Source organism: Electrona antarctica (genome assembly GCF_951216825.1).
Source record: "Electrona antarctica genome assembly, chromosome: 3".
NCBI classification, from domain to species: Eukaryota; Metazoa; Chordata; class Actinopteri; order Myctophiformes; family Myctophidae; genus Electrona; species Electrona antarctica.
In genome coordinates, this window is record NC_136808.1 from 41,965,934 (window position 1) to 41,982,780 (window position 16,847).

The window sequence follows — 16,847 nt, forward strand, 5'->3', positions numbered from 1 at the left end:
GCCTGGGATAATTGAGTTAACCACTTAAACCGCAGCAACCTTGTCGTCGGGAAGGATTTTGCAAACATGCTGTGATCAAACTGTATTTTCTGCCACTGCGAAAGCCTTCCCACAATAACAGAAAAGACTAGAGTATTTCTAAGGCTCTGGAGTCTAGTATAGAGCCCTGCCCCTGAGGGACTCCGGTCACATCCTGGCAGAACCCAAACTACTAAGTTTCAGGACCAGAGAAACAAGTTTATTAGCTGGTAGAATTGAAAATTAATTCCTCTTCCATGCACACACATTTGTGTGTTGTTACTGCTATTGTATCCTTTGCTACCGACTCACCTGGCTGTCATTGAGGAGCCCCCACCGGGAGGCATAAATAGCTAAAATAGTCGATAGAAGCTCACATGTCCCGATGCCACGTTTTGTGATTTGTAGATGTGCTATTTACGCCATTCGTTGTGGGCCTTAAGTGGTTAACTATAACACTCTGGCAATGAGTGAGCAGGTAATTATTGCTCAAAGACTGGCAATGAGTGAGCAGGTAATTATTGCTCAAAGACAGGTCAAATGATCAATGCCAGTACTGGTACTGTATTTATTACATAGTTTTCTTAATACAAATTACTTTGCATAGAAATGTAAACAATGAAAAGAACATGAACATACAGTTGCAGTTCAAGGCGAAATGTATTACTTAAATTCCCTTTGTACCTTGTGGTATTAAAACATGGTCTTCGTCATACTAGTGTGTGCAGGCTGGCCAGTGGCCAATTTACACACAAAATATTTACATTTTAATCTTTACTCAGTTTCAAAATGTTGTCCAATATGATTGTATGCTTAGAGTTGTTGGCAAAATATGGGGGTCCTCAAAAGAGAAGCATACAGAGCACAAAGCTCACAATGGGTGGAAAGACAGCATGCTTTTAAAGAGCAAATCATGTCAAATGTGTGTCGGGAACCACGCATCATCACACCTATAACACCTTTCTAGACTTTGAGCCCAACTAAAGCTGTTCCAGAAGTTAGAAATTATCAAATGTATTCAAACTTCTGGACTTGTGTGAAACAGGAGACACTGCCACATGGTGGACTATCTCTGTAACTACTACTCCAACAGCAACTTCAAATGCTAGTGTTTACTAGGGGTGTCAAAAAAATCGATTCCAATTAGAATCGCGATTCCCGTTATGAACGATTTAAAATAGATTCATAATTTCCAAAAAACGATGTAAGCTTACCCTAATCATCTTAGAGCTCCAGGTATGGAAACTTGAAAAGCCTTTTCCAATTTCTAAATTTCTAGTCAGACAATCAGAGATCTGCTATGAGATCTGATATGCCTCTCCACATTGTCCTCGGATGAGCCAGCCAGTCATCTTATGTCTGGTGACCTCTAAATTTAAAGACTGTGTTAAAGGAGACTTGAGACTGTCTGATTTCGTAGCATTGGATTAGAAGTTGAATGAGAACAAATGCTGTATCACAAAGCTTTCCACTAAAACTTGTTACTCCAAGACATTATGTCAATAAGGCCCAGCTGTCTAAGGAACTATTTGACCTAGACAAAATGTTGGCTTTGAAAGAGGACTACATTAAGAAAACCAGATGTAGATCACCTTTTTGCCAACAAGTTTGAGGATAGATTGCTTATTCATGCTTTGTCAACATAAGGCACATTCTGCTCTAGTTAAAACAGTGAGAACAAAGTAACATGGACCTTCAGAATTCAGCCAGGAAAAAGGTGTGTGAGCGTGCGACACACACACACACACTATATAAAAAAGGTTAACATGAAATTAGGGGTGCACGACTATGAACCGATATCTGATTATTTGCAGGATTCTGACCGATTCCGATATTATACAGAGGACCACAATAGAAACAAGCATAGGCCCTTCTAAATCTTGCTGGTGAAAACAGATTAAATAATCTGCATTATTTTGAGACCGATCTGATACCAATATGGCATTTCTATGGCTGATATGGCCTATTCCGATTATGCTACTGATTATATCGTGCATCCCTACATGAAATGCATAAAAGCATGGAAATGTAAAAGAAAAGGAATAGTATAGATCTATAAACCAACAACGTTGTTCACCTATTCTGGCCACGCGACACCATCATATGACGGAGTATAAAATAGGGCTTAAATGGTTAATCACAAAAAACAATCACATAGACTGCCATGTACATTGAAATATAATACCATGCTGACTTGGCTCATCATTGGCCATTATAGTGCTCTATTACAAATACTCAATAGAGCCCAGGCAAATGAAAAAAATTAATAAGTCAACAAGAAAATGAGAGGCAAAATACAATGTTTCTCTATAGCTACCTCGAGATCAAATTAAATGTCTATGGGAGCAAAGTGTGTACAGATTGCAAACATTCGAGTAATGACTTGCTAGTTTGGACACACTTGAGAAAACAGAATGGCCATGCACAAGCCCAACAATAGAATTAGAGCAAGAAATTAACCACAACCTGGTGACCCCAATTCTGGTCACTGTAGTGTAGGTTCAAATGGTAAAAAAAAAAAGAAAAAAAAAGAGAAATAACACATCTACAAACTCAACTCATTTGATGTTACAAATTCAGGCAATTGGCCAACAATGTTTTTCCACTACGTTTGATTTAAAAATGTTCATTGCTCAACCTGTACAACAGTTTTGTAAGTCAAAAGCTCAATGTAGCTGATGACATCAACAGCAGTCAACAGTAAAAGGCTCTGTAATGGTAACAGCCACCTAGTAAAAGTGTATATCTATAGTACTAAACTAAACATAAAGTAGCTTTACATATTGCATCTTTCAAAATGGTGAATGGCTCATTATGAATCTGTATTTAAAGGGGAAAACCACCCATTTTCAACATTTTACTATGTCATTAATATACCCTGTTGTGTGGAAATAATAAAGTCCCCCCATTCTGTGTTTCCTAGAACTGTAATTATGAAAAAAATCATTAACATGGTGAAACACATCTTGATGACATCATCAAGATGTGTTTCACCATGTTAATGATTATTTTCAGACCTCTAGTTCTAGGAAACACAGAATGGGGGAACTTTTTATTATTTCCACACAACAGCTCTAAAGGTATATGAATGACATAGTAAAATGTTGAAAATGAGTGGAATGCCCCTTTAAGCATAAGGTTTTACCCCTGGTTAGGTCTAACCCTCTTAAAAAGAAAATACACAAAAATAAATTAAAAACTCAAAATGAAACTTTTTTTTAAAGAAAAAAAAATAAAGATTGTCAATTACAAAATGTTTAGTTGTGTTCCTTCCTGCAATCATGTTCGGAATAAAAATGAATTAGCTTTCCAAACCCCTAAATATGTTGTGGTGAAACCACACATGATTACAACTATCAGTAACATATTATCTCCTACATGATTCTTCTGAAACAAACATGGGTTCTTAAAGTGGGGTCCGGGGGGGGACCCCCCCAGGGGCCAAATAAAACGCATTAATTGGGGCGACCGGCTTGACGTGAAAAGGTTTGAGAAGCACTGTTCTGAAACACTTGTATGCATTGGGAAAGACTAGGCTGTTTTGCACAGCTGAATTGTTTGACACTTCAGAGAGTATCATTATGCTGGAAACAGCTTGCAGCTTGACAGTCAGTAGTTGTTCTGTGTGGTGGTTGTGATGTGTGTGTGTGTGTGTGTTTTGTTATAATAAAACCATATTGTTGTTGTCGGCCAGAAACCTCTCAACTCCATATTTTAACGTATTTCTTTAATTAAAGGCGTACTTGATCACACTACACTGCATCACACAAAATAATTGTGGATCTGCTACTTTTGGCGTTTTTTAATTACAATCCTGAAAAGTAACAGTTTTGGACATAATGAGATTGCTGGTTGTTTGATAGCGTCTGTCAGGTGGCACTTATCTTAAAGAGACAAATGAAACAACTTCTGAATGAATGGATAACATTCACATTATCAGTAAAGCCAATAGCAACAGAGATGATAAATGTGTACAGATCTACAACAACTTTCAACCTGGCGTCCCTATATCAGGTGAAAATAGTTGAAAATGCAGTAGATCTTGTAGATCTGATATTTGCTATTTGCTATTTTGTTATTTTACAATAATTACAAATATTTGACAACAGGGCTTAAGCGGAGTGTTGTGCATCGCCCCACATGGGCTGAAATATAGTTTTACCTGAGCTATAACTGCCAGAAAAATAATAAAAATATATTTCTGAAATTGATATCCATGTTTTTGCTACACTTCATTCTACAATGGGGGCGGGGGTTCCAACCTTACAGGTCTGTAACTCTGTGAAATAAAACATTCTGAGAACCACTAGGCCAGGCCACTATGGGTGACAGATGAGTGACAGATTTGGGACGGCCATACCCCACGAATAGGATGAAGCTTTGAGCCGAGCAATGCTGTGCTTGGTTCATAGGTCAGGCTCAGGCTCCATGCACAATCTAAAGGAGGAAACAGGAAGTGTGTCTCTTGGTCAGAGGTCACAGATATAGAGTCACAGCGGTCAGCATTTATAAGCATTCTTACCCACTGTGGGTGAGACAGAGGGCAACGCAGAGCCCTTATCAAAACACCCCAAAGAACAGGAAGCTTTTCCCTTTCATAAAAACAACAGCTATCGCACGCAACATGTAAAAACTAAAGACCCCCTGGGGGATTTGTAGTTAGAAGAAAAACACATAGGAAAACATACAGCACCAGCACAATGACCCGTTGTGGGATGGTGTCTGCAAAAGCTGCACTGGTTTAGCAGACTGACCATTTGCACACTCCGAGTTAAATGAACACTCAGTACTGCGTGCCCACTGCCCAGTTGCTGCAACACCCCCCTCCCAATTTGCCTTTGTCTTGGACCATAATGTTGCTCTTGAACTATAGCACTGCGGTGCCTGGTACACCCCTTGTGGAAACAAACCATTCCCCTCCCATTGTCCCTTTGTGTATCAAAACCCGAGTCTGAACGTGCCTCATAAGCCTGAATTGAACTGCGCTGCACGCTAGTGTCGCACGACGAAAATAGCTGACACTGACGAGTAACTTAAGTATAAAATCGGGCTACACTGTGGCCTTGCGGAGTTGACCAGCCACCCCCTGCTATGCAGAGTGAAGTGGGATGACAAATTTGCTTGCGAAGGGAGACTGGTAGTCGATGCCCACTTCCTGGAAAACCAGCTTGGGAATGCCGATGTCACAGAGGTAAACTCTGCCCTCACCCGGGGCCAGAGGCAGGGGCAGGCCCAGGGAGAGTGTCCACTTGGCCTGGATGGCCGGCGGCTGCTCTCCGTCCGGAGGAGGGTCGATGCTGAGGACCGGGGCTCGGTTTCTGTTGGCCCACTGGGCAGCGGTCTGGTACCAGCTCTGCTCTCTCAGCAGTGGGTTTTCATGGCAGTCCAGGCAGTTGATGACTAGGTCCACAGGACTTGTAGGCAGATCTGGGGGAGAGGACATGAGGAGAGGAACAAGAACACACATTTGATGTTGGCTAAGTTTCTGATTTTTAGTTTTCAAAAACTTTGCAAACGAGTTGGGCTCACCCCCTAGTGGTCGGTTTGCAATTAATCCAATATTAATTCTTTCTGTGCCACTAGCTGGTAGCAAAAGTGTAGTTAAGCTGTGCCAGCACCTGCGAATCAGTTTCCTCACCACGGTAGCAGCCTGCAGACTGTTATTGCGAGGGTCTGCTATCATTAGCATTAGCTCACGATGTTTACCTTTCACCAGAAACGTTTACATGTCAGGAGCGATGCGATACAAAGTCACGATGACGATCACCAAGGACAGCGCTTGTAGTTTCAGAGCTACGGGGCTTTGAAAATCCTGCTTTGAACCAAGGTAAATGGGAGTTGATTGTAAAGAACCCATAGATGGTGGTGACGGAGGCGTTGCATAGCAACCGGACCTGCGGATGTAAAAAAATTGTTTGGTGGGGCATAGGTAGGTACGAATATATACGTACCTAGCAGATGACGTCCCATAGCTGGGGGGGGGGTACAAATATATGTACTTCGCAGCAAAATAATTAAATAGGTCAGTATATGGTTGAAGCCCAAAATAATAATGGAAGAGATTTGACAAACCGTTACTCTTACGGCCGGGCTCCACCGGACGCGTTGCGTCGCCTCAGCGTCGCGTCAAAAAACGCACCGGTTCAATTTTAATGCACGCGTCGCGTCTCCGTCAACGCGGGCAGTGGAGCCACCCTTCATTGATTAAAAAGGGAACATTCCCTGACGGTGACGGAGACGCGACGCTGACGCGTCCGGTGGAGCCCTGGCGTAAGGTATGCTAAATACATACAAAGAAAAGAGGAAAAACTAACTATTGGAAAAGGCATCATTTTCAAGATGGTGTCCACAATGGCTGCCGAGACCAATTCAAACAGGCCACTAGGGTGCGAGCCCAACCCGCTTATGATGGTTTTTGAAAGGCGTCTGCCCATACCTAACACCATGCCAAAAATAAACTACTTACCAAGTGCATCAATGCAGTTATGCCATGACTACACCCATCTAATATTGGAGTCACTGCAAACAGACCACTAGGGGGTGAGCCCAACTCATTTGCAGTGTTTTTTGAAAACCTTATACCAATACCTAACAGGCTAACACCATACCAAAAAGCCAAATCTTGATGATTTTTTTTACTTGTTCCCCCCCCAGCTATAGGGAACTCAATCAAATGAACCACATAAACCGCAGCGTCCTTATGCTGTGGCAAACATTTGGTGAGGGGAAAAAAGGAGCGAACCAAGTATTCGCCCTGGGGGACCCCGTTCAACTAAGCATAACAGGGTTTAAGTGTAATAAGACTACTAGGCAACTTAGGCGGATGAACTGAACGCTATACATTGCAAATCCTGATTTGGGAGAGTCCTAATCCAGTGGCTCTCAAATGTTTTTGTGCAAACAAGCCTCAAATTGATATATAATTGGCAGCTGACAACAACACGGCACAAAGTGACGCTCTGTGAGCTTGTATATCTCCTATTTTTGAATAGCCATTAGCCAGCGTATAAAATATGCATAAAGGGGTTCAAACGAATGAACACGTTTTTCTGGGGACACAGTGGAACCCTTACAGGACCACTGTTGAGAACTACTGTCCTAGACCAACGATTACGAATGATTTGACCATTACTTTAAAAATAGAAAATATTCTAATCAATTTGAAGGACTTAGATTTTATTAATGTTTAGATTTCTAAGACAAATTTAACTTAAAGCTTTCAAAACTAGCCACTTTACAGACTCACAATGGGCCACACAACATGTAAGCTTGTAGATATTTTTTAAATGTTTCCTATAGTGCCCAAAACAGGGGTGTCAGTTTGTGGTAATATCTGCATACATTGCAGATACAGATGTAGTCCAAATAGTCAAATGAGGGTCAAGATATGAGGCGCTCGCTGGCCTAGCGGTCCGGGCTCATACCACATAGGCACATGCCTGACAGCGTGTCGCGGGTTTGTGTCCCGATCCCGACAACCTTTGCTGAGTCATTCCCGGTCTCTCTCGCTCCCTGTTTCCAATCTATCTCCTTTGTGTCTTATCAATAAAGGCAGAAAATATATAATAAAAAAAACTTAATTTAATAATTCATCAAAAACGTTCTGCACATGTGTGGCCTGAGGGTCCTATGGAATCCAAATGACTGAAATAATGGTCATGGTGAATCCATGGTTTCCAAATGTAGCACCCAGAGCAGTCCCAGGAGAACATGCAGAAAGAACCCATGCGAACCATGGACCTGTGATGATATTTAAACAAGTTGAAATGAAATGAAATGAAATGAAATCTATATTTACCCAGGGTATCTGGGCTAAGCTCAAGAACTTGTTTCCAGCCAGGCCCTGCTCATAGAACACATTTCATCGTAGTGGATGATGCCTTGTTCAAGGGCATTTCAGCGGTGGTAATTTTAACGTGTCGGACGGCTGGTTCGAACTGGGAACCTTCCGGTATCTAGACCGCGCCGCTATCCGTTCGGCCACCGCTGCCACATTCTGATCAACTTGATTTTAAGTTACCCTAAAATCAGTTCAAGCTACATTCGATTTGTTCTTGTTTTTTTTTTACATAGTTTCATCTCCAGTAGAGGGCAGGGTTGCCTCATTGTACAACTCTTCCAAGTTCCAACAACTCCACAGTTGCACTCACACCAAATACATTTTATAAAGCAGCACATTTCATACCCAGTGACAGTTCAAAATTCTTTACATGAGTAGAAATAACGAATGAAAACATAAACTTTAAATGGAGAAATAAAACCGCATAGAAAGAGTAAAGGTCAAAGTGGAATTATTAGTAGAGCATTTTAATAAAAGTGGATAACCAATGTTTTTAGCCTGGATTTAAAAGTAATCAGAGTTGGAGAAGGTCTCAGATCCTCTGGATAAACGATATCTCAACATGATTTGTTAACTCTGGGAACAGTGTGTAATCAGGTCCCAGATGACCCCACATGTCTACAGGGTCATATTAGAAAAAGCAAGTCAGAGATATTTTGGCCATTGAGTGATTTAAAGACACCTGCAAATGCCTTCTAAATCAGTAGTTCTCACTTTCAAGATTTTCCCAGTTTTAATGAGTTACGGACAAAGCCACAGAATTTTTAAATCAATTCTGCAAATTATGTTAGAATTGGTGTGATGTGTTCATTAAGTTCTCGTTATTGTCTCCAGCTGCATTCTACTTCTCTAGAGCAGAGGGTCTCAACTTTTTGCATGTAAAGGAGCCCCAGGGACCCCCAGAAGAGAAGATTTGAAAAGTTAGAAAACACTTGAAAACACAAGCTCAGTGCGCGCTGCATTAAGTGAGCTTGGTAACAGGGTGATTGTTATTGTGATGATCTGGCTATTAGAATGTAAATCTGAATCTAAATTGTACAGTACCAGCAATTTCGCTGGAGATAGTTAAACACTGAATTAGACCCTATGTGCCAGTCTCATCAAAGCAGTATCGGTTCATATTTTTTGTTCGACTTGCTTCTAATTCAGTTACATACATATACATATTCACACACACATGTGGAGATGCTCGTCTGCTAATGTTGGACATGGACAGTGGGAGCTGGGAAGAAGAGTTACTCATTCAGACAGTTACTAATCATAGTATGCCTTTTGGTTAAGTGTTACCTTTGACATTGGACACTTGCTTGCCACTGGTCTGGCTGTAGAGGCTGAGCTCGTTGGTGACAGGATCCTGTATCTTGATATAGTTGGGCAGGAACAGAATGACGTCCACCTCTCGATTGGCCAGGTGTCGCCCACAGCTGATGCCCTGGGCTCCCTGGATGTGTGGCCCGCACATCAGCGCCACCGTGGGCTTCTGGTGCACATTCTTAGGGGTGAGCCTGCGGGCAAGTTTGTTTTTCAAGAGACACCTTAGTCACTGTGTGAAATAAACAGGTATCAGTTTACAAATCCTATAATGATAGCTTAGAGCAGGGACAGAGAGCTCAATAGGTCGAGGGCAGTGAGAAGGACATTCACATTCAAATATCTAGCCCACACTCTTGTCCACAGTGACTTACTGTACATACTGAGTGAATTATTAGGAGAGGGCTCTACTGATGCAGTGTTTCCCAAACATAGGGTTGCGATCCATTCTGGGCCACGGACCCGTTTTAAATGGGTCACCAGAAAATACAGCGTATTTAAACCTGCCCTAAAGAGAAAAAACAATTGTTTTCAAACATTGCTCAAAACCTTTCCAAAATCATCATAATTTATCAGTAGATCTATAGTCCCACAATTCTCTGCGGCATGCAAGGCCGAATTTACCTCAAGTTTGGATCAAGATATATCTAAATATCTAAGTGACTATGAAAGAGGGTTCATTATTGGAGCACGGATGGCAGGAGCTTCAGTCACATAAAGTACACTGCTCAACTGGTCAATAGGAACAATGCCTACAGTCGCATCTGCATTTTGAAAGACATCAGTATATAGACGCATTATGAGACCACAGGCCGGGGACAAACAACCCGACCACTTATTATATAGATATTCCACTGTTAGGTTCTTAGCTTATGTATGACTCATGATGATTATACATATGTATTTGATGCATTACCATGTTTTGTTCTTGCTTACTGTTAGGTCGCTCTGGATTAAGAGCGTCTGCTGAATGGCTATAAATCGATGTAATGTAAAAAAGGTCACAGTAAAAAATGCATCCCATCAAACTTTCAGATCCCAATTTCATCCCAGTGGAGGAAGAATGCTTAGGACATTTAGTCCTTGGTTTCTGTTATGTAAACAATAATAGTGATTCAAAGTAGTTGTCCTACACACTCCACAGTCCAGTCGCTGTCATTAGGAGGAGGGAGCTCTCCCAAAAAACAAAACAAACAAAAAAGATCACGTCTTGCTCGCTTTGCTGCATCAGCTCAAGTCTTATTTATGCTACGTACGTTAGGGTGTCTGGTGGCTCTTATTATGTTGTAAGTTCCAAGTTTCTGTGACCATTATCCTTTATTGTAACACTTTCCTGATGGGAGTAGTTCATGCATCCATACAGTTAGCCAACCATTTAGGTTGGCTAAATGGTTTGGCGAGTATGAATATAAATCATGTGAATCATATGCTATAGGCTGTGCACAATGTGCAGTCGCCAGATCTCTACCCAAATGAACACATAATGAGGTTTTGGACTGGCGTGTTAAGACAGCGCTCCCCTATACCGTCATCAACAAACGACATTATTTGTTATATTTTGTAACAATGGTGTTTCATATCTCCAGTTGGCTAAATACCTAACTAAGGACACTTTTGTTCCATGTATTAGACTAGTGTGTATGAAATAATCTTAGATCCACATTAAGTTTCCTGGGCCTAGAAGGGCCCCACAGCCTCACAGTTTGACTTATTTGCTAGTGACAGAGGTCACCAGTAAAGCTAGAAGTACCACAACATCTGGTTTAAAAATGTCAGGCCAACACCCAAAAAGGTCACTTCCAAGACCGCCAGCAGCCTCCAGGGTTTGTCTGATAGCCAAGTAGACGACCATTTATCTTTTTAACAATCCTCAGTCTAAATGTCTATTAGAGGTTCATAAAGGCCCTGAATTGACAGGATATGATCGTACAACATTTGATTCTGTGTTAAAATATATTTGAAAACCACAAAAAAGGGTATAATATAATGCAATTAAATATTCAATGGGTTTATATAGGATAATACAATGTTATCTATATAACTGTCTGGGGTGCTCATAAAAACCAAAGTGGACATTTACATGACCCCAAACTGTGAAATATCCCTTTTAATTAACTCCATGAGTTCACAGCCATTGAGTCTCCAATAGTGGAGACAGTAATACTACTGGGCTTTGATAGCAGGATCACCGCGGTAACTGAGGACAAAAACAAACCTGTTTGTTATACGACACTGGGTTCTAGGGTGCTTTGATCTCAGAAAACTACTCCAAAGGTGGATTTAAACAATACTAAAGCCTTCCTCCGATTAGGGTCAGCGGTTTGTGCTCGTCCGCTGAAGACATCTGTACTATCTGTAAATTCCGGTAACCCAATTTTGTCTCCTAATACTGACACATTGTGTTGTGACGTTCAGTCTGTGAAAATGAAACCGCAGAGTAAGAAGTGTCTGCCATTAACACATTCAAGCATGTTGTTCAATTGAGCAATATTACACTGTAGTCTGCGCTTAATTCAATATAGAAGGAATAAATAAAAAATGGAAGGAACATGTTATTCCGACCAGTTCCTTTCCCCTCCATCAGGCGCCCCGGCTGGCCAGGGGGAGGTAGTTTTAGAGACCAGGATTACTGCATGTTTTTGGGAGGGTAACTACCCTAGGAGTACGTGTTTTTTTAATAGCCAAATCGTAAAAGTGTCTGCAATTAACGGGGAGGAGAAATGTATACTTCACTTGTAATTGTGAAACATGAAACACTTGATTAATTGTGCAGCCCTAGCTCATATTACACACAACAAAATGCTTGGGAAATACCGCACAGAAGGACCAATCTTACATCCTTGACCTGCCTGAGGTGAAAACTAATTTCTTTCCTACTTTTAGAGCAGAGTAGTGGTCATAATGGTAAATGGACAGGACTGCATTTATATAGCGATTCTCTCCACAGCGCTTTACAATGTATTTCATATTCAGCCATTCACACAGACAATAATTTGATTTTAATCTATACTATATTTATTATGGAGAGAATTACATTCAGCTTGAGAGGTCAAGTTGAAGTCTTCACAGACAGCTGGTTTAGGTGGATTACTCATGTCTCTACCATAAGACCTGACTGTTTAAATTCAGTTAAATCTATTTAACCTGTAGGAACAGATGCACCTGTTCGAGGCTGTATTTGTATGCACCATTTGACTGGCACACAGCCCTGTCACTCACCTGTTGGGCCCTCCCAGCAGTGTGAGAGCCATTTGACTGGCACACACCCCTGTCATCTCTAGTCTGCGCTCCAACGACAGGCCGTGCCGCTCCGCTGCTGCAAGAACACGCTGGTGGAGCTCATAGGACACACTTGGAACCACCAGCCCCGAGTCTGAGGAGAAAACATGGAGCGAGACTGAGAGTGCTGTGGTTTATAAAAGAGTCAATAAAGAAAGAACAGGTGCGCTTCCTCTGGAAAATGCCCTTGGTTGAGGCAGTGGGTGTTAAGCTTTGAAAATAACTTGACTCATAAGCCAACTAAACGGAAAGATGCAAGAATGACTCGGATGCATTTCTCTTATTTGCGAACGCTGACACGTTTCAGCAGAGCCTTCTTCAGAGCCTTCTTCAGAGCCTGAAGAAGGCTCATATGTAAGAAAGAGGCAAACACTTTCATGTGATGATATATCCTAGAAAACAGCTATATCTTGCACCACCCCTTACCCCTAAACTTATTTGCCATTTTTGAGTGGTGCAACCGTCCGTCCGAGCACGGAAATAGTGTTTGGCTGGTTTTCACGACGAAATGTCACTGGAACCAGGCCAGCCCCCAGGGTGCATTCCTGGGGGTCTGGATGTTCCAGGGACCCCCACACGGTAACTCTTGTCATTTCTCGACCGTTTCGGACACGTGGCAGCTCGGCGGAACCAGCCCGCCACCCTGGGCGCGCTCCTGTGGGTCTAGAATTTCAGGGGACCCCCGGGGACCCCCACATGGAGTTGCACCACTCGGTTTACACGGGTGTGATTTTATTTTACCATTTTAAAATATTTTAAAATTGTTCAAATAAAACAACCTCACAACTTGTCGATGCAGATTGGCTAGTTGAACTATTTAAAAATGTTTTAAAATAGTAAAAAATGGCAAATAAGTTTAGGGATAAGGGGTAAGCGGTGGCACACGAAGTATTAAAAATAAATTAGATTAGGAGAAACAAATGCTGTACAACTGCTGTATATGTACAGTAAGTGTTCAGGTTAAGTACAATATCTCCCGTGGCCATCACCTCCCCACTATTGGTGTGCGCTCCTACCTCTGATACCTAAAGACTATATATAACATTTTTCTACTTCAGTCAGACAACTCTTAGAATGAATTTAGAATATACATTTATTGAGCATAATTGAGCCAAATAGAAGGAATAGGGAATGAAAAAGTGTTAGGGCAACCACACTAATTAAGGGCAGCAGCAGAAGCAACGCACGTCTGCACAGCAGGAGAGAAGCCAGGAATGAGCAGGTAGGCAGAGAAGTTTAAATAGCCACTCTGATCAGGTAGGCACACTCACGAGTTGTCTGCCTGAACTAGCTACCCAGGATGCGCATCATGTACAATTGTACATAAAATGTAGTCAGAAATACTGAATACATGTCAGAGACTAAAGGTTAAGTTAGTAGTTAAAGTGCACAACGTGTCACAACAAGCAAGCTTGTAGATCTCCTATATTCAAAAGAAAATGTTTTTTAAATGTTTTGACATTTTCAGCAATAATCATATGCCCAGAATAGGGATGCCAGGTAAGGTTAGAAGTGGTTAATGTCCATCTGTGGGGTTTCATACATATTTATAGCCTGGCTCCAGCCCTGAATCGCTACCATTAAAAAATATCTCCTGGTGATTCAGATTAATGAAGTGAAACGAAATGAAAATTCAGACTGAGTGACAGGCTAACATATTTAACCAATGAAAACAATTAACAAGACTAAATTGTAACTACATTGGATCCTTATTTAAAAACATTTTTTATTATTATTATTTATTTGCTGAAAAGTAACCGTTTTGGATATACAAGGTTTCTACCCAACAGAGACATTATGTTAAAGCATAAAATAATTCCACACTACCATAGCTTATAAACTTCCAATGTTTAATGCAATGTTTTGGTCATAGAGGAAAATGTTATCATATAAGACTATCTGTTCTCCCTAAAATGCCATGAAAAGCCTCTTTCAATAGTTTGATATGTTCCAGAAATGAGCTCACGAATAAAATATGTTGGATTTCTAAAAATACAGCTGAATTCAATAAAAAGATCCTCATCAGCAGCAGTATATCTTTCTGCAGTATATCTTCATTGGAGCAGAACCTCCTCGGGGGCAAACAAAGTAGGAGTCTAGAGGAGCAGTAGTAAAAATACAGTGTGCAGCTCTGACCTCCAGCATAAGGACAGACACAGGCCTCCAAACGCACGCGAAGAGACTCTCTCAGGAGACGGTAGTTTATGTATAAGCAACACACATCCACACGCGAGGAACTAGTTCCCCTGGGAAATGCAGCCCCCCTCCCAATCCCCCACCTCCCTCTTTTTCCTTCAACCTGAGCTCTCTCTCTCATCACAGAAGATTCTTGTTATTTCTCCTGTATCTGTCCACTGTCACTGTTGTCCGAGGCCAACAAAAGAGATTGGCAGCCTTTACAAAACATGACAAACATGAGACGGACACGGTTAAGCCTCCTACTCCCCGCGGACCCCGCGTTCACACGCACCATATCATGCCACTGTTCCGGTCAACCCTGTGGATCCAGAGCTCTGGGGCTGAGGGCTGGTGGTCCCTGCGGGCCCGGGCCCCCCACGACGCCCAGCGCAAGTCAAAACACAGTTGGCACGACAAATGGGGGACAAACACCTGTGCCTGTATTCTAATGGCTAGGGGTGAGAGAGATGTGCGTGTGCGTGCGACCGCGCGTGTGTGTATGTGCTGGCTTAGGCTAAGATGAACTCGATGGGCTCTACAGGACAGGATGGGAAAACAAACAAACCATGTGATGTATGGTATAGGGATGTACAGGTGTATGCCCACCTGCTGTGTGGGGGTGTATGCCCACCTGCTGTGAGGTGGTGATTGGAAAACAGCAGAAAAAACTAAGATGTGCTTCCGAGAGTACGTACAGAGAGAGGACACACACCATGGGCGTAGTTTGAACTTAAGTGTGTGCTGCTGTAGTAGGCCTACAGCAGCACACACACAAGCCTGCTCCATATAACTTCCAGCACTACGGGGGTTTCATGTTTTTTAACTGACTTGCTGTCATTCTGGAAGTGTCTGCATGCAAAACAAAAGACTGCATCCTTTGAAACTGAATATACCATCCACGCATGCTTCTTGTAATAAAAAAACAGGAAAACGAACGTTTGGTTTTTCCAGATGACTTTGTGGGGAATTCCTGTAAAATAGGCTGCTTTGGACAACCGTGTTTTTCCCCACCTCCACTGATGGCCCCGGGGGGGCGGGTTTGTTGTAAACTGCCTTTACAACAAACTACAGGTAGGAAGACGGAAGAGGTCAGAGGTGGGTTGATACCTGCGTGTCTGTCTGACTGACGCAGGTCATTACGAAAATATAATAATGAATGTATTGTAAAACAAAACATAATAGAATTCAGATGTACCATCTCATGAAATTAGAATATTTTGTAAAAGTTAATTTTCTTCCGTAATATAATTCAAAAAGTATTTAAAACCTTTGTTTTAATCTTGATGATTATGGCGTACAGCTCATGAAAATAAAAAAATCCTATCTCAATGAATTCAAATATTTTACGAAAGCACTAAAACGAGAAATGTCAACCATCCGGAAAGGATATTAATTTATGCAGTTAATACTTGGTCTGGGCTACTTTTGAACAAATTATTTCATCAATGGGGCGTGGCATGGAGGTGATCAGCCTGTGGCACTGTTGAGGAGTTATGGAAGCCCATGTTTGCTTTGATAACAGCCGTAAATTAATTTGTATTGTTCAGTCTTATGTCTCACACCTTCCTCTTGACAATAAAACCTAGATTCTCTGTGGGGTTCAGGTCAGGACAGTTGGCTGGTCAGTTAAGCACAGTAATACCATGGTCAGTACAACAGTAACTAGTAGTTTTGGCTCTGTGGGCAGGTGCCAAATTAGCATCTCCATGAAGCTTGTCAACATATTGAAGCACAATGTACTCTAAAAAGATGGCTGTGTTGAAACCAGACGCACTATGTGCGTCTGTACATTGACAAGCTTTATGTTGATGCTGATCTTCCTTTTCCAGCAGCGTGTGTTGAGACTCTGGCTGAAGGTAAACCTGCACTATGATGCACTGAACACGGGCGAACAACCCGGTATCGGGCCGGGGGTGTGATCGCACGACCGGGCCTCGCCGAACCCGACTCCCAAAGCAAACCAAAGTCCAAGTACATCCTTGCAGGCAGTGACAGTACGGTAGGCCTACTGTACAGTACCGTAGGCCTACTGTAGCCTGCCTGCCTACCTGTTAATGTTTTGGGCAGATGCTGCTGCTTTTACCAGCGTCAGCGTGATACTTTTACAATTAATGAATTACTCACATAATGCTGGCTGCCGCCATAGGATAGGATCCACTTCTCCACCATGTTTAACGTATATTCCAAAGTGTGTACACATTGTTTAAGTCAAAGATGCGCA

At 41.9% G+C, this 16,847-nt stretch overlaps 1 protein-coding gene across 2 annotated transcripts in view; it reads right to left on the minus strand.

Annotated features, from left to right (window-relative positions):
- Window positions 1-554: 554 nt before the first annotated feature.
- LOC306919112 (enhancer of mRNA-decapping protein 3-like) overlaps window positions 555-16,847 on the minus strand; it is a 38,236-nt gene continuing 21,943 nt past the window's right edge. For both annotated transcript variants that reach the window (XM_079496140.1, XM_079496141.1), the window contains 3 exons: window positions 12,389-12,542; window positions 9,146-9,363; window positions 555-5,445 (listed from right to left, as the gene is read on the minus strand). In XM_079496140.1, coding sequence (XP_079352266.1) covers window positions 5,108-5,445; window positions 9,146-9,363; window positions 12,389-12,542 — 710 coding nt within the window. In that variant the 3' untranslated portion in view covers window positions 555-5,107. The remainder of the gene's footprint in view (window positions 5,446-9,145; window positions 9,364-12,388; window positions 12,543-16,847) is intronic.